The sequence below is a fragment of the Acartia tonsa genome, chromosome 2 (genome assembly GCF_053477335.1).
Source record: "Acartia tonsa isolate MP-2025a chromosome 2, ASM5347733v1, whole genome shotgun sequence".
NCBI lineage: Eukaryota > Metazoa > Arthropoda > Copepoda > Calanoida > Acartiidae > Acartia > Acartia tonsa.
This window is the reverse complement of record NC_137261.1, coordinates 45,152,486-45,180,026: the sequence shown is the minus strand read 5'-3', so window position 1 is coordinate 45,180,026 and position 27,541 is coordinate 45,152,486. Positions and strand designations below refer to the sequence as shown.

Below are 27,541 nucleotides of genomic sequence, written 5' to 3'. Positions count from 1 at the left end.
AATAAAAGTGTTGAAATAAATGTTTTAACATTGAAGATGAGTAATTAACATCCATGAAACACCATTTACCTTCACATTTCAGTAGATGATTATTAAAACGCTGTTAGAATCCTTTCTTTCTCTCTCTAGTGGACACCTCCCCGCCCCCTCTCTCTCTTTAAATTCTTTATTCTGGAGAGAGAAATAGATTGGAAGTCGAATACCTACATATTTAATTTTTGTTTTGAAAGAAAAATTATTTTTTTTTTTGGTAGGGGTCATTTTTTCTATGGGTAATTTATCTTAGGAGGATGGCGATACCCTTACCCAAAATAGTTATAAACCTTCCCAACCCGTATAAGAAGCTACATTGTAAAGGATAACATTAACCATATCTGTTCATCGTTTAGCGAGATCCTTTGGTACAGACAGAAAACACACACAGATTATGAAGATGATTAGTGAGTGATTATCAGTAATGTTATATCTTAATGCTATAAATGATTAATTACAGTTTAGTCCTTCTTCTTTAATTATCAAAATATAAGATGGTTAAACATTTAAGTTGCAAGAAAGATAAAAAAAATCATTTCCAGTTTGGCTCCAAAACCTAAAAAAATTCTTTGTTTTAGAAACCAGTTCTCAGCAGTACTGAAAATCACGAATATCGCCGTATTACAGACAATTTAAGTTTTGTCAGCCCCGACTGCAATCTAATAATTTTTCACTTTTAAGCTGTCTATAATACGATGCGATGAATAACTATTTTAAATTATAAGAAAAGCCCCTACTTAAATTAAGAAACATGTATTATTGTCCTTTTGTATGTCCAGTAAGATATCAATATCCACTATTCACTTTTTATTAAATCTGGACAGGTTTTATGCTATTTCCAAATCCAACAATTATTACTTTTTTCCCCTTACCAGTAAGAGAGGTGACGATGGACTGTTTATTACACTAGTCTCTTAAGTTTTAAAAAAAAGTTTTCTTATTTGTTGGCCTAACCACTCGGGAGACTTCTTAAATTTTAATTGGTTGATTCATTAGCTAGAGTGTCTGAACGTTTCAAGCACTTATTGTAATCTACAGAAAAAATAATTCTGTATTATCATTGGAGACGTATATAAATTTATCGGCCATTGTCTTATCCCTTTAAATCCTTGCAGTAATCCCGTGTTTTAAAATCCATCAAAGGCATCCACCTATGAATGCAACCGTTCTTGTTTTCATCCAAAAATGTGATGCTTCCTGAATGTTGAATTGTATAAAATCAATTAGTTCATCACAATAACAAAACTGGCAGGCATGGGAAGAATTAAATTAAATTAAAGGGATGAAGAATCAGAATAAAAAAATAATATTGGTTAATATGTGAAAATGTACTAACGCATCTTTTCAAACCGCCATGAATTTCAGTTAGGGTAGATAAAAGTAAATTGACGGTGTCCCTCAAACTTTATCTGCCTATTCGAAGACAACAAACCCCGCCCCCCTACAGCCTCATTATAAAATATTATAAAATTGATTGTGAGGCTAGTTTTTCGCTTTTGTGTTTTACTGTTTTCAGTAAGGGTAGACCCGCAAGAGGGCTTAGGGCACCAGACATGTTTAGGCCCCACAGTATTTGGTCATAAAGAATGAAAAATATTGCGACCCCCTTATTCCCATTTTTGAAAATAAGAAGAGAGGGGGGGTTTATGTGCCTACTAGGGAGAGAGTATGTAATATTTTTATTCAAAATCTGTCAGATATTCAGATAAAAATCATCTTAGAAAGTTAAATTTTAAAATTATGCTTAATTATCTTATAATAAGAATTTATATTTAAGAAAATATGGCTATAAAAGTTTTAAAGTTTAATTTAGGAAGTATTTTACCATATAAAAACAGCAAGGTTACATAACCCATTACTTTTTGCTAGACATAAAAAATTAAGTGGATTTTTTTAATGAAAATATGTTAACTGCTAATTAGTTTAGGTTAAATTAGAGTCAGGGACAGATGAATGGGGGAAAATTTAAGACCTAAGTAGATTAAAATCATTTTAAGATATATTTAAAGGATGATACACTTATAAATAAAAGAGAGAAAATAAAGAGTTCTCTTTATTTATATATGACACAACCAACTCCCCCTACCATAAAAAATATATACACATTTTTTCTAACTTTATAATTTTTTCCGTCCATCCCAAAAGATCCTTTTTCACTGGAATTTTTTTATACTAGAGGTAATGGTCGAAGCCGCTTGTATTAGAATATGCCATTAATTAACTTTTCTGACAATATATCATATTCTTTATTCATAAAATGTAAAATATCTGGGTTTTTTTATCTTTATCCGTCATTTTCAATGCTTAACATGGCATTAGCTATATAACAAAAAAGATACTTTTATTTGTATATCGGAAGGCATGTTGTTTTATCATTTTCCACAAAAGTTTTCGTTGTATTAAAGACCTCCAAAATTGTGGCCTGAAAGTGTACCTAAATATAATAAGAATATTAGTAATATAGCCATCAGAATTATTTTAATTTATTTTGTATCACTATTAAGGCCACTCTTCAGGTGGTCGTGTTTGTCTGTCTTTCTGGTGATTTCAATCCTCTCAGGGGTTGTTCTCTTATGCTTCTAATTATGATTAAGTCTAATTTTAAGATCTTTATCAAGTCAAATGATTATGATTTCTGGGATGTTTTAAAAACCAACATCTTCACTTTCATAAACTCTACAACTTTGGTACTAAATAAGTAAATGTAAATAAGAAAACAACATGGAGTAGTGATTTTAAATTGTTGGTTGGTAAAAATAGATGGTTTGAGATCTTTCTTTAAATGCATAAGTATTAATAAATACTGATCTTGTTTGTAATGCAGTATATCAGCACTTGCATCCATTATGTTAACCCTTAACAGTCGGGCCCCTTGCCGCACCTTAATCAGTCGGGGGGGGGGGGGGGCGTTCAACGCCCCCCCTCATTATCTCAGTTCCTATTAGAGCTAGAGGGCTAAAGTTTTTTGTGCAAGTCCCCTGTGTTATGGTGAATTTACGACCTTAAGTAAGTCAAGGTCAATTTCCGCTTCCTTCACCCTTTTATTTAACAACCTTTGTTTTTAGGTCCTTTTTTAATTAAAAATTTCAAACGGCTGTAATTTTTTTATTTTTAAAGCTAGATCAAAATTTTTTTTTGCAAACTATGTTAATTTTATTTAAATTTTATATTTGATATATCAAAACATAAGTTTCAGCGGCCGCAGCTGTACTTGGCAGCTGCCAGCCGCCGCAGTCGGCGGTCGGTGGGAAAACGGCGGCGGATCTTTATGAAATCTTTATGATACGTTATGTAGACATGTAAGAAAAGCTTAAGTTTAAAATTTGAAGTCTCTAAGTCAAAAATTGCGGCCACAGGAGCCATTTAAAGATTTCTGGAGACCTGGAGGATCAGGACCTGCAGGATCATACCTGGAACCTGAAATTGACTTGAACACCTGTATTTAATATGAGGATGTACTACTAGAGGATATTTTAGTATTTTGGTAAGATAAAATGCTTTGTTTAAATCAAAAACAAATTTTTGTTCTTTACCTGGATGACCCTGCCAGGTTTGCTGGCATCCTGTGCCCGCTAGGATGGAGATATTAAAAAAAATTCCAACTCTCAGTTATGTGTCATACCCATACAAAGTCAAGCAGTTTGGGCTCTTTATCTTTCACACACAGAAAATGAGATAGAAAAAACCGGATGGGGGGGCGTTCAACGCCCCCCCCCCCCGACCGTTAAGGGTTAATATGTTATTAGGTTAACAAATTTACAGTTTACAATTTCAATCACATCAGTTTATTTCAACCCCTCCTTATAGTAAAGACAACATATCTATAGTATAGATGTATATACAGACAACTATCTGCCTTCCTTTTTCCAAGACCTCTTTCGTGTGCTTCTAAATTATTTTCTGCTACTTAGCTGTGTTAATATAGCGACATCATTGGTTGATTTTCAATGACCCAATAGAAAGGTTGCACAAGGCGGTTGCGATGGGGAGATACAGTTATTTAACCCTTTCTATCTCTAGTGTTTTACTCTGATGTAAAGACTTACTTAATGCACATTAAAATCTTTGAAGATAGAAATTTAAGATGCAATCATAACAGTCACTAATTAAGGATAAAATATAATATTATGTATATAGTTTAGAAAAATATATATTTTAGAAGGTTACTGGGGCGTTGGGTTATTTGTTGTTTGGAGGTATAAACTCCCCATCACCCAAAAAAGTTAGTAAAATCTGCAAATGACCTAAAAAATGGTTTAGGGTCCAGATATATATTACCGGGAATTGTCAAGAATTCCTGAAACCGGAAGTTTCCCACGCGTAAATTTTTCTAACGATTATTTTTCATGATCAATGTCAAAACTGTTTTTTTTTTTGCATAGAATCAACACAAAACATTGTTGGACGTGACGCACTTATATCATGTTAGTATGGTCTTTGTCTCTTTAATTTCCTAGTCTTTTCAATATATATTAAGTAAATGAGTTAATAAAAGGCTTTAATTTGTCTCTTTTACTAAAAAGCTTTGTTCCTAAAAATCTCCTTTTATTTTTTTGTCAGCTAATAAAAATATTTTGTAAACAGAAGTTAGACCAACTTCTATAAAAAAAATGAAGGCTAACGTAGGTTTTTGGGTTTCCTAACCAGTAAGGTTTTCCTAGGTTAACAAAACTGGTATTGATTTTATGATTTTCATCTTATTATTCGTAGAAAATTGTCTGTAATACGATGCAATACATGATTTTTCATTATGGCTGAGAACCGGTTCCAGCGGATATCAATTGGTTTAGAAGCCATACTAGAAAATAAGATATTTTTATGGACAGGACATGCACAAAAATATAAATTTAACTTTAACTATTTTAGACTACAAAGAATCTTAATAATAAAGATGTAAAAAAATACAATTCAAATAAAAATAATATTTTTAACACACGGAATTTATATCTCTTTTGTTTCTTGTGGTTTATTTTTAATTAGTTAATTATTATATTTATATACTTATTTGGTTAGCTTTGAGACTTTTCCTTCTCAGGCATAAAGAGAAAGGTATAAATTCAAAATTAATCAGAATTTGAAGGGGAAAATCAAGTATTGTTCATGCTCTAAGTAGCGCTGAATTTTATATAATACTACGTTGGCTAAGATGGGGTGGCAACCCACCACCTTAAATTAAAAAAGATTAAAAGAAAAACTTTTAAAAAGTATTTTAAATGCTTGAGGGGGAGAGGGGGGGGAGTATTTTTTCTAAAGATATACAAATTGGATGGATTGTTTTGAATCTAAAAAAGATAAGGCCTATAGATAAACTTTTAAATTTGTAGAAAGAAGGGCATAAAACAAATTGCCAATTATTTTCCCCTTTTTTTTACATATTTACCATTACTTTTCCCCTGATTTTCCCTGAAGCAATAATTAAAAAGTAATACCAGGGCTTTTGTTTGATTTCAAATTAGTTGGATAATCCAATTATTTTACAATTAAATATCAGATGGCAAAAAAATGTTTCGTGGTTTTTTGTTTAAAAAAAGTATTTTCATTATAGCTTTCAAAACGATTAATATCTGCTGTAACCAGTTCTCAGCCATAATGAAATAACATGAAATAGCATCGTAATACAGGCAATTTTCCATAGATATTAAAATAAAAATCATAACTATTATTATAATTACTATATTTAATTACAATTAAACATTGTGCAAAAATAGAATATAATATAGAAAGACATACACGAATAATTTGCAATTAAGCTTTGCACTTATAAAAAAAAAAATATTAAAGCATATTTTTAAATATATCATAATCATTTATATTGTATTTCTTTAATAATATAGTAATTAAAAGAAGGAAGTAAAATTATGACACAAGACAATTTAATATTTCTTTCAAAGTTCTAATTAATCAAAGATAATTATAACCCTATGGATGATCATTTAAACATAGGAATTAACTAACAGTTGTTTATAAAAAAAAGTAATTAGCTTCTATTTAATATAATTGTTATGATCTTTAAATATATAAATATGTTTTTAAACTTGACTTGTTATTAAAAGCACTGAAATGTGGATATTTTAGCTATAAATGAAATATAAACGGATTTTTTTTATACTGGCGACTGCACCCCCTAACATCAAGGTTCTTTTTATTCGAACGGCTTTGGAAGGATAAAAAAAATAACATAAAACAATTCTTAGACTTAAATCTAAGGACCTATGTAAAGGTTCCCTAAAATGGAGAACTTAATCGGTTCAGTAGTTATTTACAAGGAGCGAGAGACATTGGGCTGTTTATTACACCAGCACCAATAATTTTAATGTTAATCATAATGTTTTCTTATTTAACAACTTTGGGGACTTTAATTTAAATTTGGTTGGTTGTTTCATTAGGTTAAGTGTTTAAACGTTCAAACCATCAATTGAAATCTACAGAAGGTGCCATTTTGTGTATCATCATAAGGAATTTATCGGCCATTATCCATTTGAATCCCTGAGTTATTGAAATCTTAAGCTTCAGACAACATAACCTTACTACTTTATATATTCTAGAATAATGGAGGCAAAGATGCGAATGAAGAAGCGTCGTATGCAGAACAAGAATGGCAACATCCACAAGCATATGATGAAAAAGAAAAGTCGTGTAAAGCGTCAGAACAGTGCCCCTGGCCTTCTACAGCTCCTGTTTGGTGTTGCTTATCAAGATAATGTGCAGGGGGTAAGTGTGGTAGGGTGAAGCGTTTCAACCCTACAAAGCGAGTTCGATTCAAAAGAGCCCCTAGCCTTAAGGATTCTATCAATAAAGTACTACAAGTAGTTACTGTTTGAAAGTTATATTTGAACTGAATCCATATACAACAAGTTAATAGCTTTATATCCAAAACAGATTACAAATCGGAAAAGGGTAGGTTACTGGAACATGCAGAGGGGAGGGGCAACTCCCTCCCTATATCAGCGGTGGATAAGTTGACCGCTTTCTTCGATGATCAAACAATGGCAGAATGGGTTGACTAGAATTGTGATAAGGAGGAGATTAACGTCTTGGTGTTATCGGTAGTCCCGGAGCATAGCATGCTCTAGGAAAGGCCCATCTGTCTGTCCGACTACCACATAAGTACACGTAATGTTAATCGATATATACATAGTTACTTTGATGTTAATCCAAATTTCGCATAATCTAATAAAATGGTCCTTTTTTGTCTTCATGTTAAAATCACGAAAACCACTTAATGATTGAGTTATCAATTTCAGAAGAGCTACACAATGACCACGGGATGGTTTTAGTCTATTTTATTGCCCTCTTTTTTAACTGCAAATAGAAAGTTCTTAAAGGCAAGGAGCGCAATCTTTAATAATATAATTAGCGCCTGCGCCCTAGGTGCTCCGTATTTTCAATGGCTTATAAGGGGGTAAAAAATAGCATAAAACCCTTCCAAAACTTAGATCTAAAAGTAGATATCCTAAAACCATCCTCAGACCTATGTAAAGCTTCCATAATTAGAAGAACTTAATCAGTTCAGTAGTTGTTGAAATCTTAAGCTTTAGACAAGAAAAATCATACTGATATTTATACGCAAGCCGAAGTACAATATTGTTGCAATCAACAATTAATCTCAAGATTGAAAATTTAAATTTTGACATTGAAGAATGTAGAAACAAACAAGGAAAGAAAACCACTAAAGTTACCCAGGGAGGGAAGGAGAGGACAATGAAGGAATAATTAATGTACACTGTACATTGATTATTCCTTATCAATGGTCATTATATCACAAAAGAAATGGGTTGGAATAGCGCGCCAAATTAAATCCTCATACTAAAGTAACAGGATGTCTGTGTGTTTGTGTGTCTGTGTGTTTGTACCGAAGGATCTCGATAACCGCTGAATCGATCGGGTTCTCTTTTTACTTTTTCTTTTAAAATCTAAAAAAAGATATTGGGTTATTAAATTCGACTCTCTCCTTCTCAAGTGCCCCTAGAGGCCTCTAGGGGGCGTATTCGCTAGTTTCAAAAAAGTGGTAATTCTGAGTCGGTGTAATGTACAGGCCCTTTTTCTCCATAGAATTATACAAACTACTTCGAACTTAAAAATTGGAGGGAAAGATCTATTTCTCGTCCATTGTCGCATCCCCGAATCTCTGAAAATTACCGCCTTTGAATTTTAAAGTTTGCACATAATGATTGATATTGATTGATGGATGAATAAGCAATAATTTTCCATAGTTAGGATAAGTCCGTCAAAAATGGATATAGGACATATGTGGATTTATTGACAGGGGAAAAGTTTTTATCAATTTAGTTCGCTAACATAGACATTACCTATTGGTCAATATGTTCATCTAGTAGGACTAGAGGGGATGGGGTAAAGGGATGGAAGAGAGGTATCGTTATTTTAGCCAGCTGCGGGTATTACTTTAGCAGAGAACATGAAAATCTGGTGCAACATCCAAGTAATTCGACTGTCACAAATGTATATCCCTCCGATTCTAAATTGGTCCAATAATATCTCTGACACTTCTAAATAATCTTTAACGCAGCTACTCTATAATATAAAATTGCTAATGTCACTTCTTATGAATGGATTTATTATTACTTAGATATTACACCAGATTTTCATGTACTCTAATAAAGTGAAACTTAAAGCCCCTTAATCCGCACATTTATTCCAAATTCCCTCCCATCCTACCGGATTAGATAACTGACTAATAAAATAAGGAAATAGCAACCTATATTTATTCTTTCCCCTGTCATAATATCCACGTATATTATAAATCCATTTTAATAAGCAAATTTTTGAAATTCATTAATTTTGGCGTGTTTGGACATAAAAAGGCACCTTATAGATCCAAGTAGCTTTTCTCCTATTTCTAGCCCCTTCGGAGGGCTCTAACCCTGCGGGGCAATCATTAACACTTACCTAACCTAACTCAACCTAAAACACCTTTCAAAAGCTACTGTGAAATTGCGACAAAACTTACAACTTCATTTTCTTTCAATGACCCACCTTTTTTGTGCTGTTTACCGAAGAAAATAATTAAGAAAAATTTATTTTATGTCATTTGTAAAGGTACTTATAATGCACATTTTTATCTCATTTTTATGAATGTTATCATACTTGTTTAATAAATATAAAGGGTTAAAATTAATTTCATGCATGCTTGAATTGGGATCATCTACTTTGGACTTTACTCATTTATACTTGGAAGACTTTTTTTTGTTTGTTAGTAGAGGAGCAACAGCTCTAGTTGAATTAGAAGCGTACACAGAGATATACAAGTGTAGGTTAGGCTGGGGGAGGAGTGAAATAGTAACAATGTTTCTCGTATTCATTAGAATCCGGTGAATAGGAACCGGTTCTCATCCATACGAAAAAAACTATGTCTAGCATCGTATTATATCCAGCTTTCTACGAATATAAAAATGTACAATCATAAGATTAAAACTAGTTTTAATCTCATAATTGTACATTCTATATCAGCGGAAAGCCGTTCATAGGATATACAAGAATATTATGACAAGGGAAAATTTAGCTTGCTAATATTTATTGGTCAGTTCGTTCATCCATAAGGATGGGAAGGGATGGGTTAAAGGGGTGGCTGGGGGGGGGGGGTATCATGTTTATTAGCCAGATGTGAGCATCACTTTATCTCTACTATACGCATATTTGTATGCACTATATATTAATTCTAGGATCATGGAATGAATACGAAATTGCGGGTTGCGTCGTATTTTCACAGAAGATTTTCTCACATTTCTAGTCCCTCCTATCCTACTTGATAAACAAGCAGTCCAATAAATTTTGTCCACCTAAACTAACGACATTTTTTTCTCTGACATAATATCCATATACATTCTACATCCAGTGTTTTGAATGACTTTAGAGGAAAAAACATTTTAGTAAAGTCTTTGTGACTTTTTTTAAAATTTAAAGTTGTATCACGTAGTATATTAAACATGACATTCGTAGTTGCTTAATCATATTAAATTGGTGTAAAGGTTGATAAACAGATAATTTATTAGGGACAATTTTGTTTATAAATGGCTCAGCAGAAACAATTCAGATAAAATCAGACAGTTGGGGAGTTGATTCCATTTTTATAGAAGCAGAAATATAATCTATGATTATGGTTTTCACCCTCTATATAAAACGTAATATGTAATTCCACTTTCCCCCCTCTTGGTGATGATGTCATCAACGCCGATGAAGATGAGTAAACAGTGATACAGTATTTATTAACAATGATAATTGGATGATAAAAAAACAATTTCTTTTAAATTTTTAGAAATTTCTCTCTCAAATATTTATAAGATTTCAGTGAAGATTCTTATAAATTATGTTCATATAATCTATACATTGTTTAGTGCGTCTGTCGGTTATGCTTCAAAGAATGTTAATGTTATCTTAAAGGGCTCTTCATTTTCCAGGAGTTCTTGTATATTCTCTCTTTTTTTCATTGTTATGAGAACTGATAATCTGCTCTATAATTTAATTTCTCTGTTGTCCCTTCCATGATTTTTTGAAGCTTAGTTTTTATGGATGTTGTCATCCTTGTTGTATATAATATTGTGTATAGAAAAGAATGAACTGGAAGAACTACACAGAAAGATGAATTTGTCATTTCTTCTGAATTTAGAGCTTCCCTTTTATGGATGTTTTCATCCTTGTTGTATATAATATTGTGTATGAACCTCGTAAAAGTGTCGAACTATGACGTCAGAAAAAATTAACAATTAACCAATGAGAGACCGCTATATATTTTACCATTGGTCAATTACAGTGAATACTGGCTTCTCATTGGTTAATTGTTAATTTTTTCTGACGTCATAGTTCGACACTTTTACGAGGTTCATTGTGTATAGGTAAAGAATGAACTGGAAGAACTACAAAGAAAGATGAATTTGTTATTCCTAATGAATTTAGAGCTTCCCTTTTATGGATGTTGTCATCCTTGTTGTATATAATATTGTGTATAGGTGAAGAATGAACTGGAAGAACTACAAAGAAAGATGAATAGTGATATTGGAAACCTTGTAAATGAACAAAACAGGTAGAGATTTAAAGTAACAGGATCATTGTTTGTCTGTCTGTATCAAAGGATCTCACTAACTGCTCTAAACCGATATGATTCTCCTCAATAATGTAGCTTCTTATAGGTCCTAAGAATGTGTATAACTATTTCGGGAGAGAGTACCACCACCCTCCCAAGAAAAAAAATATAACAAGGACACTTTTATTCATACATACCGCAATATCAGAAAACTGTTACACACAAAAAAAAACAATGAAAAAAAATACACAAATAGAAAAAAATCTTGTTTTATATTAAACTAGTGGCTTCGCCCCTAGCCTCTAGGGGCTTTGCCCCAAGAGGTATAATTACATCTTCTATTTCTTACCCAGCAGAACGGATCACAAATTTTCGCACCTACCCAGCAGGAAAACATTTTGCGATTAAATTCGCGAAATTCGTAAATTTCGTAAATTTCGTAAAATTCGTAAAATTCATAAAATTCATAAAATTCGTAAAATTTGTAAAAAAAAAAAAAAAAAAAAGGGGGGGGATTTTTTTTGTTTTTGGGGGGGTTGGGGGTGTCCCACCCCCCAAGAAAATAGCTTAAAACCACCGCAGGACCAATAGGTACATTCCCTGAAGAGTAGAGCCCATTCGGTTCAGCGGTTACCGAGATCTTAAGCTTCAGACGGACAGACGGACAGACATCGTTTTACTTTGTATTATAGATAAGCACAAATTCTTGATTATATTTGAATTATAAATTTCAATTAGTTTAATAGCTCAACTTTAACTTAACTTAACTGTATGTCACCGATTCGAATCCACCCAAAAGAGCGATTTTTTTAATTGTTGAAAATGACCAGTTTCTGTGAAGTAAAAGTTGTTGCAAATATAGGTATCAAGTAAAGTTGTCCTCGAAAATGAAAATGACTAATTGATATGTATTTAAATTTAGAGCTAAAGTTGAGATGACGTCACAGATAAAATCTACAGAATCAAAGGATTGTCAAGCGTTTTATTAAAAAAAGTTTATTTGTAGTAAGGGTATTAGCAATAAATGTATAAGTTAACCATAACCCATACAAATATCTGGTTCCGGTGGTAGGGAACTTTTTTAGCTGTTAGCAAATTGCTTGCTTGACTGGTATTTACGCCGCTATTGGCTGATATTCAAAGTCCCAATTGAAAAACGGTAGAGGGTCCCTCCCCACCCTGTGAACATACAGTTATTTAACCCCTGTCCCCTCTATCCTTTTACTTTAATGATGTAACAACCCTACTTTAGCTTCAATTTAGAAATAAAGGTAGGTAGAGATATCTTAAGGGACAGCAATGCATTCAATTATTCTACCTCTTTATTATTAGAACTAGCGGCTAAGATCTAAGAGGCCTCTAGGGGCACTTACAGTGGGAGGAGATAAAGTGGAACCCGCCCCCCATTATCAATTTTTTGGGAGGGCAGGGTTTCAATGTTCCAGAGGCAACTTCTCTTGTAAAATAGTAAAAAAAAACCTTTCAGTAGTTCACTGTAAAAAGGGACCTATATATGTTACGCTTATCAGCTAAAGACAAAAAATTCTTATGTTATATTATAAGATTACTACAGTAACAAAAATGTGTACTTTTTTAATTTTATAAAAAATCAAATGAATGTTTAAGTTTATGTTCGTGACAATCTGTTACAAACAAGATTATAAAACAATTATTTATTTAAAAATATCCTATTTTATTGTTGCCAGAAAAATAACAAAAATATACAGGGAGAGAGGGGAATTTGGGATGTTTAATACACTAGTCTCCAAAGTTTTTATGATAACGTTTTTCTATTCGTCGTTTTATTGGATTGTAAATAGTTGATTTACTTAGTTGAGTGTCCAAACGTTTCAACCACAAACTGTAATCAAAAGAAAGGGTCACAAGGACTCTGATAGGAAATTGACAACTTATTCATACGTACTGTACTAAATCAATAATTACTTGGACTAATTTAACCAAATTAGGTTTTTTTTAGGTTTTTGATAATTCATACAACCCCCTTAAGTAATTCATTACAATAAAATACAATTTTAAAATTTATTTACTGTGTAAATATGCATAAATATGACGTTTTTACTGACAATTATGTTGATTTTTACTCAAAGCATATTTCTTGTAGACAATAAAATGATTATAACTTTCGTTCTATTTAAGATAAATTGATGAAATAAAAAGTACATTCAATTTTATTAAGCTGAAAAGTCACTTATTGATTTTAAGAAATAATATACCCCTTTGAGTGGGGGAGGGGGGGGGGCGTTGAGTATAGTACTAAGAAACTAATGTAAATTTCTTTTCTACGGTGGGTTTTAATGATTCATATAGCAGCCAAACTGTTTTAGGCAATATCCATTTGTCTGTCTGTCCCTCTGTCTGTCTGTCCTTTTGTCTGTCTGTCCCACCACTTGTCTGTCTATCTGTCTAACTGCCTCTCTTTTGGATTTCAATGAATCATCTAGCATAGCCTAATTGTAATTTGTTAATGCCTCAAAGACTATCTGTTACTATTTACCTGTCCCTCTGTCTGTCTGTCTGTCCGTCTGTCTGTCTGTCCCTCTGTCTGTCTGATCATTCACAGGTTCTCTATTGGATTTTATCTAATTAATTGTCTATTTTAGTAAAACTTTGATAATTCTTCTTGCCCGTCTGTCTGTCTATCTGCTGAGTTTCTACCCTCCTTGGTCTAACAGACTTATTCACTTAATTTATAAAAAATTAGATTTAACTAATAATAATATGGTGGTATCTTGTACCAAGAGATACACAAATAACCTTGTGTTGAAAAAAAACAAATAAAAAATGATTCAATTTCTTCTATGAAGAAAAGTGTAATACATGTTCCTTTAATCTCTTTGTACATCAAAAATATTTTTCAAATTTATAATATCAGGTTATATTCCATTAATTTATTAACAACTAAATTTTTTGACACCCCACTTATGACTTTTAACAGCCCCCTTTAACTAAAATCAAGGGCGATTTTATTAAGATTTTACCAAAACTACTTTACATAAGAAATTTATTACATTTTAATTTTTTTTTTTATAAAAAGAGGATTGGGATATATCTCCCTCCCAACATTAACTTTAAAAACTATTGTAAAATATGTTAAAAGTTATAAACATATATCTATCAAGATCATTAAAGGAATTAACTCAAGTTTAAGGGGGAGGGGGGGGGGGGGCTTAATGCAACCATCTCGTAATCAATGCACAAATTGCACTTAGAATTCGAATTTCGTTACAAAACTTGGCATGAGTAATCCTTGGTACATCTATTTTCCCAAAATGGAACAAAAAGTTGGAAAAGTGACGGCTGGCGGCTCAGTCATTTAGCCGTTTTTGGGCTATATTCAGGGCTTAACTATCATTAATTGCATAGGAATCAACTTTTTGAAACATATTTTTGCTTTAAATATCCATTTTTAAAATTTCTTGTACCAGCTGCTAGAACTGGCTGAAAATGGCTGGGAGCGGCTAAGAGTATGAAGAGTATATACTATATAGGGCTTGTGACATGTCTAGGGGTAGGTTTTTATTGGTACTGAGCTCAAAAATACTACTATAAATAGTGGGGGTCCATCCATTTGGCAGCTGGGGCTGTTACACAGACTGTTAAAAACCTACCTAGAGACATGTCACAAGCCCTATCTACTCATTCTACTCTTGGCCGCTCCCAGCTGAGCTGCGGCCATTAGCAAGCTGCCAAATGAATTTTTTGTGGTATTTTTGAGCTCAGCACCCATAAATACCTACCCTTAGATACATCAAAAGCCCTATCTACTTATCATACTATTGGCCACTCCCAGCTGTTTTCAGCCAGTTCTAGCTGGGAAGTTGGTGGTACTGAAAATTAAAATATGGTTATTGGTATAATTTAACATACATTAAAGCAAAAGTATGTTTTTGAAAAAACCTACCCTAGACATGTCACATCTTCCAAATTTAAAATTGCATACATAAATAATACAATATTTGAGGCCATAATTTACTATAAATATGAACACTGTGTAAAAACTTTGAGGGAAACCCCAAATAAAATTAATGGTCTTCTTATCAATAAAGTGGGGTTTGGTGCTGGAAGGTGAGCAAAATTGATATATATTGAGCTAAAATTTTGTAACTGCCTGGTCCAGTAGTTACTACATCTAAAAGAAAAACAAAATTAAAATTTTTTTTAAAATTAGGTAAGAAAAACTGCAAAAATGGAATTTGACTTTGCAGATTTCTTGCTACACCTTCATATGTTATAATTGAGACTGCTCCATTTTTTTGGTAAATTTCAGGTTTATATTTACATACTAGAATTGAAATTTTGTAAAAAACTTTAAAATTGAGATCACACAAAAGAACTAAAAAAACATTCTTTTTGCAGATTTCAAAAACTTTGAAGTGCTCGTGAGGTCACAATTATTGCATCACAGAAAAAAATATTTAGCATGGGTCATTTTTTTGCTTAAATCAACCACATTTTTACTGGGGGCAAAAAAATTTTCAAAATTTTTCCATGGCGGGATGATTTAATCTACAATATATACTTTTGGCTGTTGACAGCTGTTCTCAGCCATTTTTGGCAGTTTTCAGCTGTTATGACAGCGAAATCTAGAAATTAAAAAAGTGTTTTTAGTAATATGTCCATGACATAAAGTTATAATGTTAATTAAGAAAAGTTTAATTCCATGGAAATGTTAAATTTTTTATATCCTTATAAGTCATTACCCAGCTGCCACTATTTTTGGTAGTATTTTTCAGCTCAACACCCATTAAAACCTATCCCTAATGGATGATTCCTACGTAATTATTGCTGGATTTGCCCTGAAAATAGCCCAAAAATGGCTAAACAGCCATTAGCCATTACTTTTCCAACTTTTTGTTCCATTTTGGGAAAAAAGATCTACCAAGGATTACTCATGCCAAGTTTTGTAATGAAACTCGAAATCTAGGTGCCATTTGTGCATTGATTACATGATGGTTGCCTTAACCCCCCCCCCCCCTAAGCTTAACTTTTTGTTAAATTTTGAAAAACAGACCTACTAAGGATTACACATGCCAATTTTCATAACAAAATTTGGATTAATTGATTATGGGATGGTTGCATGAACTCCCCCCCCCCCCCCACTACATATGTACGAGAGTTTCCTCATGTCTCAATTTACTAATTAAAGTTGTACAGTACAGTTGTACAGAATATTGCAAGATTTTTTTAGTAAAGTCTGGTAATTAATTTACCTAAAAATAGATAGCATAGAATTATCTGAATCAGTGACTTGCTTAAATACACCCTCCTTAAACACCCCCATCCCCACTTTATTTTAAAGTGATCGCGAATTTAATTTTTCAAAATGCATTTTCGTTTACCTTTTTTTATATTTTAAGTAATTTTCAAAGAATTATGCCTTAAAAGTTCAGTTAAGTTAGAAAAAAATCAGTTTAAAATGCGGAGAGTGTTTCCACATGAAAATAATGTTAAAATCTGAGCATCAATTAAACTAAGAGAAAATAAGTTATTTCTTCACTTGCAGATAAAAACAAAAAAATTGATACTTAGAAAATATTTTTGTAATATATCTCTTTTAATATTTATCTTTGAACTTTCTCTAAAATGTAATGAAAAAGTTTGGTTTATTTTAAAAAAATCATTAACCAAATAACGCTTTGTTTATGCAGGTATAGTGACAAAAGAAAATTTTTAAAAATCTGTAGAAAGCATGATATTTAAGAATTAAAATGTTTAAATAGAATAAACAAATATCATTTGCTGCTCATATTCAGCATAAAATATAGCAGTCTTTCTATAGTATTTACATAAAAAAAAGCATTTTATCATCGTAAAATAATCTCGTAATGTGTCGAATTTAATTATATATCTGTCATTATACACACACACACACACACACACACACACACACACACACTCATTCACTTACCTTGGGCATTCATGTTTCCCTTTTCCATTCTCCGTCCCCCTCCTTATCTTTTGTGGTACAAATGGTACCAACGGATTTTGTTAAGTTGAAGTATAGAAACCAAACATTACTAAATATTGTAAAAGTCGCAGTCCCTTCAGTGTATTTTAAGTTGTAAGTTTGGACCAGTACGGGAAAATTTCAATAGCTATAAAAAGTAAATAATTTTATTCCCATAACTGAAAAAACATGTTATTTTATTTCAATTTTTGTATAGGTTTATTGGTAACTGACTTGATTTATTACCTCAGGAACCATCTTTACATTGTGTTTAGGATTAAGATAAAAGCCTTGCTTTAATTAATGTACATCCATGAATAACAGATTAATATTAAAAGAATATAATTTGTATTGTCTCTTTATCTTATTCCATGTTTTGAAGTATTAAACAATCAAGTTCTGTGGAGTCCTATGTATGTTTGTGTGTGTGTGTATTTGATTTAACCTGGCTGTGCTGTACTCAGAAAACGCTTATAGCAAATTAATTCATGTTTCAAAGATTGTTTCTTTTAAATATCTTTTATAGATTTTAGTTAATTAATCAAATATAATCTAAGCAAGAATTTTACCCCAAAATAAAAAAACCATAATAGCTAAAAACTTTCTCAATCTATAGTAAAATCCCCCAATTATGTGGGGGCCTAATCGTATTTTTAGCTCTGCAGTATGTTGAAGCTTTTTTAGCAAGTAGTAAATATTGAGATAGGATGAGGGTGCTATGTTACACAATCGACAACTATAAATCAGCTGACCTTATACCCATATTTGGTAATATCTTTTCGATTTTCGGTAAAAATCATTTAATCTCCCCGTAAAAAGAAATTACAAACTTTTTTGGTTAGTTTAATATGTATGTAACAAAAGAATTTATTCTACTCTAAATTTGCAAGTAAACTTCAACAAAAAGATTGTTATTTGTCGATTTTGATAGGTTTTAAGATATGTATAATAAAACTCAAAATACAACGATGTTTTCAAGGGAATAAATTCGTTTTTTTAAAGTTTAATTTATTTTTAAATGGGAAGTATTTAAGACTTAATTCTCAAAATAGTACTCTTAAAAAACATTAATTAGTGACATATATCAACTTTTTCCCAGCTTCATGAACACTTTAAGGGGTGTAAATTTATTTCCTTTACACCCCCTTGGAATTTAAAGAGGGGTGTATCTGAGGGTGTAGGCTCTTGTCAAGAGGGTGGACATGGGTGGACACCAAGGGAGGTGTATCCATCCCCCTTAATTTTACAAGGGTGGTGTAAACAACCCCTACACCAACCTTTTGCACGCCTTTGATCTTAACTATACTTTCAGAGTACATAAAGTTGTAAATTCAGAAACTATTCTACAAAAATTATCTTCCTAAATTGATATATGATTTTCAGGGTAATCTCCAGTGGACTAAACATTAAAATTTTATGGAAAAAAAGATATCTTTAGAACATGCATGTCTTGAAATTATCCCCCCTTTGTACTCAATACGCATTTTTAATTCTAAGTGCGTCAATTTTGCGTTTAAAGATACCCTTAGTTTAAGCATTAATTTCTCCAAAAAATGATGAAAAAAGATAAATTTTTTTTTGATAAAATAATAAAAGTATATGTAAAATGAAATAACCAGCAAAAAAAATTACAAAATTACGTTAAATAGAACGAAAATTAGAGCGTTTTTATGCCTTATAAAATGCGTATTTCTCATGAAAATTGTAACGATTTAGTGTGTTGAGTAAAATATTTACAAACTTCCCGCTTTTATAAGTAGCTAGAGTCTTTGTGGGGTAATTATGTGTATCATTAATGGATATTCACATTAATTTATTAGCCATTGTCTTATCCCTTTAGAAAAATATATATGAGTATGTGTTTATGTTCTCGAAATCGGATCATTTAATTCATAATTTTTTGAGAAGCCTATTATTGATCCAGGCAAATATTTTCATTTGTAGGGATGGGGTGGGGGATTGCATATTTACTACCCCTCCTATCATATAAATATCATTTCTTTTTTATATAACAATGAATCCCCTAGATTCTAGGGTCGAAGCCACTATTCAAAAAAGGGACCTTAGTGCATTTTTCTTACTTCCTTGTTGAAGCTAGAGATAAATTAATGTATGTAAACCGAATATTAATAATTTTCTCACGAACAAAAGAATAATAATTATCTAATAAATTAATTTACCATATCTTCATTTTGCCTTGAAAATGATAATTATACATAAACTTTATAGAACTAAAAGCCAGGGATCTAAAGGGATAAGATAATGACCGATAAATTGTTGTCTATCCCTAATAATAATATAGAAAAGTACACCTTCTGTAAATTACAAATAGTGGTTAAATCGTTTAGACACGCAATTATTGGAACCATCCAATCAAAATTAAAAAGTTTAATTGTTGCAACCCAACGAATATGAAAAGGTTCTTATAAAACTTTGAGGATTAGTGTAAAAAACAACACAATGTCCCCTCCCTCATTCCTGCTTTATAGCACTAAAGCGTGTCTTCATTTTCACAAATGTTTCAAACTAAGTTTAAAATCTTTCACAATTAAATTGATTATTTAAAGATTTTGCAGACATATTGAATCTGACGTATCTGGATAAATTTTATTTGAACATAAAGGTGGAATGATAAATAATAGATACAGATAGCTTCGTCAGCAAACCGAGTGAAAACTTAAAGGAATCTTATGGCCCTATGGGATAAGCTAATTGACGATAAATTGATATACACACCCAATGATGATAAACAAAATTATTCCAATTGTAGATTAAATTTATTGGTTGAATAGTTTGGATATTACTCGTCTTGGCACGATTAACACGATCACAAAAGTGTAAAACGCTTGACAAAACTGGTTGAAATCAGGTGCAAAAAATGAACGATATGACACATTCTCTAGGCAAATAATCTTTGTATTAAAATAAACTTTAATTACAAAATAATCATTGCTAAAATATTTTCCATTTTGGATTCGACCCTGATTAATATCCGCCGAATTAATACCGGTTCTCAGCCATACTAAAAATCATGTATAGCTTCGTGTTACAGACAATTTTCGCCGAATATTACATTGAAAATCGTAAAAAAAACACCAGTTTTGTTAGATCTATGAACAGTCGAACAGTCAAACAAAGAAAGTCACTAATTGTCCATGTTTTTGTGGATTTGTTTTCCTTACTATATGTCATCTGGAGTTTAAAAAGTTAACTTTATTAAAAGTCTTTCATATTGTTAAAAAGTCAAAACGTTTATTTTTTTTAGCATTATATGCATTTTATGTTCAAAATGTGAAATACGCATTACGGAAGACATAAAGAATACAATTTGAGGTAAACGTAATAACCAACAAAAATTGCATAATTAAGTGGTAAAAACAAAAATATATAATAATGCATTCAGGGCAAATTTAGGATATATATTTACTCTGCATAGTTCGATCATCTTTGGTTTTATGCCAGTGCTCAGCGTTTGGATATTTTAAAACTTTTTTTTTAAAGAGGAATTGTCATGTTTGGGTTAGGTTTAGACTTCCAGCTAATTTTTAAAATTGCAATATTTTCTATATTTTAGGAAATAAGCTAGGTTAAGTTGGGGTTATCATATTAAGGCTTCAGTTATCCCACAGTCGCTTTTGTAGTTAGTGGGTTGATGCAAATGAAACAGATATATAAAGGCGACATGTCAAAATTTATAACTTTTATACATGCATAGACGTCCAAGGGAGGGTTAATGGGGTATTTCACCAGCTCAAACATTTTAAATCCCTATTTTACCCCCCTCAAAACAAAAAAAAAGCTTTGACGTCCCTGTATACATGTTTTAAAACTTTCGTTTCTTTTCAGAAAACATACAAAACAAGACAATAAAAAATAATTTCAATTACACTTAAAAATGACATTTAATATATTATAAGGTTTTATATGCATTGTAGACATTTTTACATTTAATTTTTAATTTTCTTCCTTCTGGAAAAAACAGAAATATAAAGGGTTAAAATGAAAAAAAGTAAAAATTATTAAAGATTATCTCTAAATTTTAATATTTTTAAAAATGTTTAGCTGTATTCGAACGTGATGTTTGTTGTTTTAAGCAAAGAATAAAGATTTTTGTTAACCAGAGGATAAATTTGATACGATGGAGCGGGATGGACTGTTGAAATCTCCAAGTCAATCACTTATGGATAAATCTTTACAGAAATTACAGGTGATTTAATTGATATATTATTATTTAGCATGTTGCACCATATTTTCATCTAATCCGATAAAGCGATGCTCGCATCTAGCTAAAATAACAATACCCCCAATAAACCCCTTTACCCCATTCCCTATACTCATACTGTATGGCTGAACTGACCAACAAATGAATTCAATATTAGCAGCTAAATTAAAGGCAAAATTTCCCCTGTCAATCTATCCACTTGTATTTATATCTATTTTAATTATATCTTTTCTATAATTAATTTATTCTTTAATTCTCTTCCTCCCCGCTTTTCTGAAATATAAAATTTCAAAACATAAAATAAATTTTTTTTATGCCCATCCAGCAGGTTTAGACTAAAAAGCATTTTAAAACGAACTTTTTAAAAAAAATTTCAGTATGACTTTGAAACTGATTAATATCTGCTGAGTTAGAACAGGTTATCAGCCATACTGGAAAATCATGTATAGCATAATATTACAGTAAATATTTCACGAATGTTGAAATAAAAATCATAAAATTAATACAAGTATCTTATCCGGGCCTTCGTCCCCTCGAGGCTAACATAACTGGTTTTAATCTTATAATGTTTCATTATAATATTCGCGGAAAGGTGTCTTTACTACGATTTCATAAATGACTATAAAAGTATAGCAAATTACTGCATAGTTTTAATAATAAAGGTACTAAGAAAGAGAGGGAATGTCTGATTGAGCCAATAGGAGAATCGCATCGGTACATACATTTAATTTCATTGGTTGAAATTTTGTACACATCTTGTTACGAATGCATGTTTTTTTTTCATTTCATACATAGTTAAAAGTCAGCTGTAAACAGTATATTTTCTTAGTAGAAAGCTTTGCGGAATCAGAATTAATTGCCCAAAAATTTCGTTTAAAGAAGGTGTATTAACTTTTTTGCTTTTTATTTAAGATAGCTAGCCGGTGCTTTTAGTAAGTAGTAGATGTAAAATTTTTCATAGAATTCAGATATGCAATCGGTTTTTTTTGTAGACCTCTTATTTTTTAAGTAATTTAAGTTTTTAAAAAAAATAATTAAGTCGGTTTTAAGGTACTAAAACGCAACAAAATAAAAGAAGAAAATGGCCAGTATGAACAAAAATACTAAGATCTTTAATTTGACACCTTACTTTTAAAATTCTGTTTAGTAATTATTGAAAAAATCTATTTTTTCAACCTTGGTTTAATAAAAACTTTAAACCTTAATATTTTCTCAAACAGACATAAAAACATGGGTTCATATATACCTTTAGAATCAGATAATATTACGAATCCATTCTAAGCAAAATTGAAAAAAAAGTAAAAACTTAAACAAATAAAAATGGCCTAAAAAATTATATTTTTACAGGCAACACTTAATTGTAACTATTAAACTAGCCAATCAAAAATCTCTAAAATTGACGAATCAAGAAGCTTCACCTCAAAACTTAACCAATAGAATTGACAAAAAAAAGGATAATGTTCAAACAATATATACAATAGATACTACAATAAAAATAGTGATACTTACATAACATGTAAAGAATGAAAAATTAAAAACAAGTATGCTTCAGTCTGTTAATAAACTTCGAAACAATGCAGTTAAAAATGCATTATTGTTTCTTGTGTTAAAAAAATATCTGTTACAGTGTATGTACATTTGTTTAGGTTTTGTTCAGGTTTTGTTCAAGTCAACCCTTTAAAGCCGAAAATTATGATTCTTAAAATAAACTTATTTTTTTTTATTATAGTTTTATAAAACTTTTTCAATTTTGCTTAGAATAGATTCGTAATATTTTTCTGATTCTAAAGGTATATATGAACCCATACTTTTTATGTCTGTTTGAGAAAATATTTAGGTTTAAAGTTTTTATTAAACCGAGGTTAAAAAATAGATTTTTTCAATAATTACTCAACAGAATTTTAAAAGTAAGGTGTCAAATTAAAGATCTTACTATTTTTGTTCATTCTGGCCATTTTCTTCTTTTATTTTGTTGCGTTTTAGTACCTTAAAACCAACTTAATTATTTTTTTTAAAAACTTAAATTACTTAAAAAATAAGAGGTCTACAAAAAAAACCGATTACATATCTAAATTCTATGAAAAATTTTACATCTTCTACTTACTAAAAGCACCGGCTAGCTATCTTAAATAAAAAACAAAAAAGTTAATACACCTTCTTTGAAAGCTTCGAAACGAGGTGGATTCTTAAAAAACAAGTTAGGCTGGCTATTCGCTGGTGAGGCAAAATTATTTTTGTGAAAAATCCTCCAAAATCGAATAAAAAAATTTACAAAAATTAAATAAAATATTAAAGGGTTATTAACATATAATTTTGTTTAATTTTTGTAGATTTTTAATGTGCTTTTTTTTAAAAATAATTTTGCCTCACTATCGAGTAGCGAGTCTATAATTTTTTAAGAATCCACATCAGCTTAAGTCGAAAGTAAACAATACTTTTGTCTGCTAGAAATGTTCCTTCTTAGATTTGACGAAAAAGGGGTTCAGAATATGTTTCTATTCTTCTATTTCTATTGTTTTAATAAATTACGAATAAATATTACCACGAGTAAAAAAGTGTAAAATTTCTGTAGACGATAATAGTTATTTCTCGCATCGTATTATAAACGGCTTTCCGCGGATATAGAATGTACAATTATGAGATTAAAACTAGTTTTTTTAGCCCCGAGGTGACGAAGTCACCGGCTAAAAAAACTAGTTTTAATCTTATGATTGTACATTTCTATATTCGTAGAAAGCTGGATATAATACGATGCTAGACATAGTTTTTTCGTATTCATGAGAACCGGTTCCTATCCACCGGATTCGAATGAATACGAGAAAAGTCTTTATGATCAAACAAACAAAATTTAACTTTATTGTTGAATTTAAATGCAACGTAAAGAACTAAAAACAGCGTGAAAATTACACTTCCCAGCTTGTCAATGTCATTGTTTACATGGTGCCTAAAGTCATACAAACACGTATCACAGTACAATTAACTCCTTTAATGTTATTGTCCTGTTATTTTAATGTTTTATTTGTCTTTAGATAACATTGATATAAATGACAGAAGTATGACATAATAAAATACAAATAGTTGTTTTTATAAAGTATCAAATATCTTTGAAACAAAAGATAAATCATTAATATAACACACTGTAAAAGTTATTTATCGCATCGTATTATAGAAAGCTTTCTGCGGACATTAAAGTCATAAGAAATAAAGATAAAAACTAATTTTGTTAGCTATTTGATATTAGTGGAAATTGTCGGTAATAGTCCCTTTCGTAACATCGCCCCATAAGGGACGATACGTCGTATTTTTAAAATGGCTTTTTATGGGTTATTTTAGGTTAGGTTAGGTTATATTGGGTTAGGTGATTGCCCCCACAGGGTTAGGTAATTGGCCCCTCAGGGTTAGAGCCCCCCCGCAGTGGCTAGAAATAGGAGAAAAGCTACTGTGAAAAATACGAAGAATCGCCCCTTTAAGGTGCGATGTTACGAAAGGGACTATACCCCAAATGATTTTTGAGTATGGCTGAGAGAACCTGTTTCGATCCATACGGTTTGGAAGCCATACTGGAAAATATACTATCTGTTTTACCAATTATGTATAAACATCTTTTATTATTATTAATCTTTCATTTTAAGCGTGGTAACATTTTATGCTGAGAAACAAACATTGTTTCTTTTTTATTGTTTTGTTACTATCTAGAGCTTCGTCCCTAGAGGTGATAGGGAATTCCTCTTCCCCTGCATTTATTTTGGTATTGTAAAGAAAAAAAATTTAGTTGGAAAAGATTTTTTCTCAGAAGTCTTTCCCTCCCAAATCCATAGGGGCGTCAAAGAGTGAGGAAAGAGGGTGTAACCCGTCCCCCATAACAATATTTTTGGAATTAGATCAACTCCCCCCCCCCTCTTATTCTCTCTATAACCTAAAATACCCACATTTTACCCCACCTTTCCCCCACAGGTTTTTTAAAAATAATTTTAAACATAAAGTAAATTTTATACTTTTTCATGCTAAACTGAAAAAAAATATATTTAAGATATTTTTCAAATAAAATTGTACACTTCTGTTTTTGCATTAGTACATTTAAAATAAATTGAGGAAATATATACTTTTGGCTTGGGACAAATTGCCTTTTGTCTCACTTTACTCCACTTATAATTATTGTCTCTTATTACAGATATTAGTCAAGGGGCGTTGGTAGGGGGATGTTTAGTTGCTCCTGACAAAAACTTTAAGATATTTTGTGCAATATATTTTTCTTTGCAGTAATAAAGTGTATTAAATTTTATTGATTTAATTTTTTAAAAATTGCTGTATTTACCCTTGAAAATGTTAGACATTTTTCATTGTGCAAAATATAAGTAACCTTTTTAAAAAAACAATTGCATATTTTGTCCAAAATTCTTAAGTATAATCTTTAAAAAAATTTGTTAAAATTTGATAGTTAGCTGAGTAAAATCAATTACGTACTTTTCTTATATATTATACTATTTAGGAATTAGATGCAGAATTGGCAGAATGTGAGACCTATCTTTCTGAATTGGAAAGGATTCTGATCACATTGGCTGGTGGTAGGTTGCCACCCACCCTTGTACCAGCCACCTTGTTAAGGTACCTATATCATGTTGTTGTTTCTCTTCTTGAGCATTACATACAGCTCCATGGACCGAGTCAGTTATAGAGTAGATGGTCATTGTCATCAAAATCTTCACACACAAAACTACCATATATATCATATAGCAGCTGAGAATTTTTCCCCTAAACGTTGCTGACAATAGGACATTTGGAAACATACAAAAGCTTTGTAATAAAACTCCCCCGCCCCCTCCCCTCAAGGTGTTTTTTTATTGGGTACAGGGTAGCCACGCTGGGTTAAGGCACCGCAGGTATGGGATCTGCCAGGTTAACCCCCTTCCTCCCTTTATTTTCTAATTATTTGTAAATTAGGGGGGAGGGGGCTCTGGATATTTTGGAAGAAAAATTATATTACCGTTCCCAATTTTCTAGTCATATTTATGTATTTTTTATTTAGAAAACATCTAGAAAGAATCATGAAGAGTTTACCTGAGGATTTCAGCTTATTATATCCTCCCGGAGAATCTTTGTGGCCATACTATTCGGTTGTTTCTACCTCTATCTACTTCAGGAATAACAATCAATATATTATTACTTGGATGTTGCACCAGATTTTCATGTACTCTAATAAAGTAATAATCGCAGATTAACACCATTCCATCCCATCCTACATTTTTCTTTTTGTTGAAAATAAGATAAGAGAATGATGAAAAAAGTATCTTTTACATTTTATGAATCTACCAACAAATATATATGGCGTATTTTTCTATAACAAATTTGAATAGCTACCTTTCGTTTTTTCATTTATTTTTATTATTTTCGATAATTAAACTCTTCTTGATTTTCATAATTCCTGTAAAAAAATATGTTTTTGATAATGACACTAATTATAATTGGCAAAATACCAGAGATGGGTTTTTAATGAATGCCGCGTTTTTTCGACAATTTTTTAGACATTGATTGATTGAACGAAGACGATGGGATTTCAACACAGAGTATACAACATAAGGATTCAAAATTTCTAAATTATTATTTTAGCAAATTTGTATAATGTCTAATACAACTTAAATCCATTTTCGCTGCATCACGCTTCGTTTTTTATTAAATGAATAAGTTGGGGTACAATGTTTGGCACTTTCGATATAAGTAAATGATAATAAAAAACCCATAGAATGCGATAATAACTTCAGAAAAATCGAAGAAAATAGTTTTCATACTTAATTAACGTTTTTAAGTTTTTCTTCAAAAAGATTAGATAAGATGCCTTTAAAAGTCGTCTATGATTTTGTCAGGGATAAAAATGTAACTTTAAAATAAGAATTAAAACATATTTTTTCAATTAGTACAACGTAAAATTTTGAACATTTTATTGATCAGTATATTTTTTAAAATGTGAAGTAGAAACCTGAATATTTTATCATGAAAATTGTGTTATGATTTGATTGTCTGCTAGATTACAAGAAAAAAGATACTGACAGTACTTGTTGGTTCTTTTAATAAAATTAGGTAGATTACTTTCAGAACCCCTCTTTTTGCAACGTTATTTCAATAGAACAGAGCCGTAGTCTTAGTGTTCTCAATATCTAGACAGCCAACCATTGTTTTAGAATTGTTCAATTTTTTTAACTTCTGATAAAAATAGAATTAATGGTATTTTTGTAAATATTATACCTCCAAGAAATGGCTATACTTCCCAATCATATGTTGTGTG

The 27,541-nt window shown here is 31.1% G+C and overlaps 2 protein-coding genes across 2 annotated transcripts in view; both read left to right on the top strand.

Moving 5' to 3' along the window:
- Positions 1–12,060, top strand: part of LOC145312819 (uncharacterized) — a 33,126-nt gene extending 21,066 nt beyond the window's left edge. The window contains exons 6-8 of the mRNA XM_080152060.1: positions 6,579–6,744; positions 10,998–11,071; positions 11,994–12,060. Of these exons, the coding sequence (XP_080008186.1) occupies positions 6,579–6,744; positions 10,998–11,071; positions 11,994–12,060 (307 nt within the window). The remainder of the gene's footprint in view (positions 1–6,578; positions 6,745–10,997; positions 11,072–11,993) is intronic.
- A 7,774-nt stretch (positions 12,061–19,834) lies between these two features.
- Positions 19,835–26,480, top strand: LOC145312574 (uncharacterized). Its single transcript, XM_080151829.1, has 4 exons — positions 19,835–19,942; positions 21,161–21,246; positions 25,751–25,866; positions 26,288–26,480. The coding sequence occupies exons 1-4, from the start codon at positions 19,918–19,920 to the stop codon at positions 26,478–26,480; spliced, it is 420 nt and encodes a 139-aa protein (XP_080007955.1). The 5' UTR covers positions 19,835–19,917.
- The last annotated feature ends 1,061 nt before the right edge of the window (positions 26,481–27,541 follow it).

What these genes read in the sequence shown, in the direction of transcription:
- LOC145312574 (XM_080151829.1), top strand. Translation starts at nt 19,918, where the DNA reads ATGAACGATATGACACATTCTCTAG. An exon ending in AATCTTTACAGAAATTACAG is followed by an intron (nt 21,247 to 25,750) that starts GTGATTTAATTG and finishes TATACTATTTAG; the next exon opens with GAATTAGATGCAGAATTGGC. An exon ending in GTACCAGCCACCTTGTTAAG is followed by an intron (nt 25,867 to 26,287) that starts GTACCTATATCA and finishes TTTTTTATTTAG; the next exon opens with AAAACATCTAGAAAGAATCA.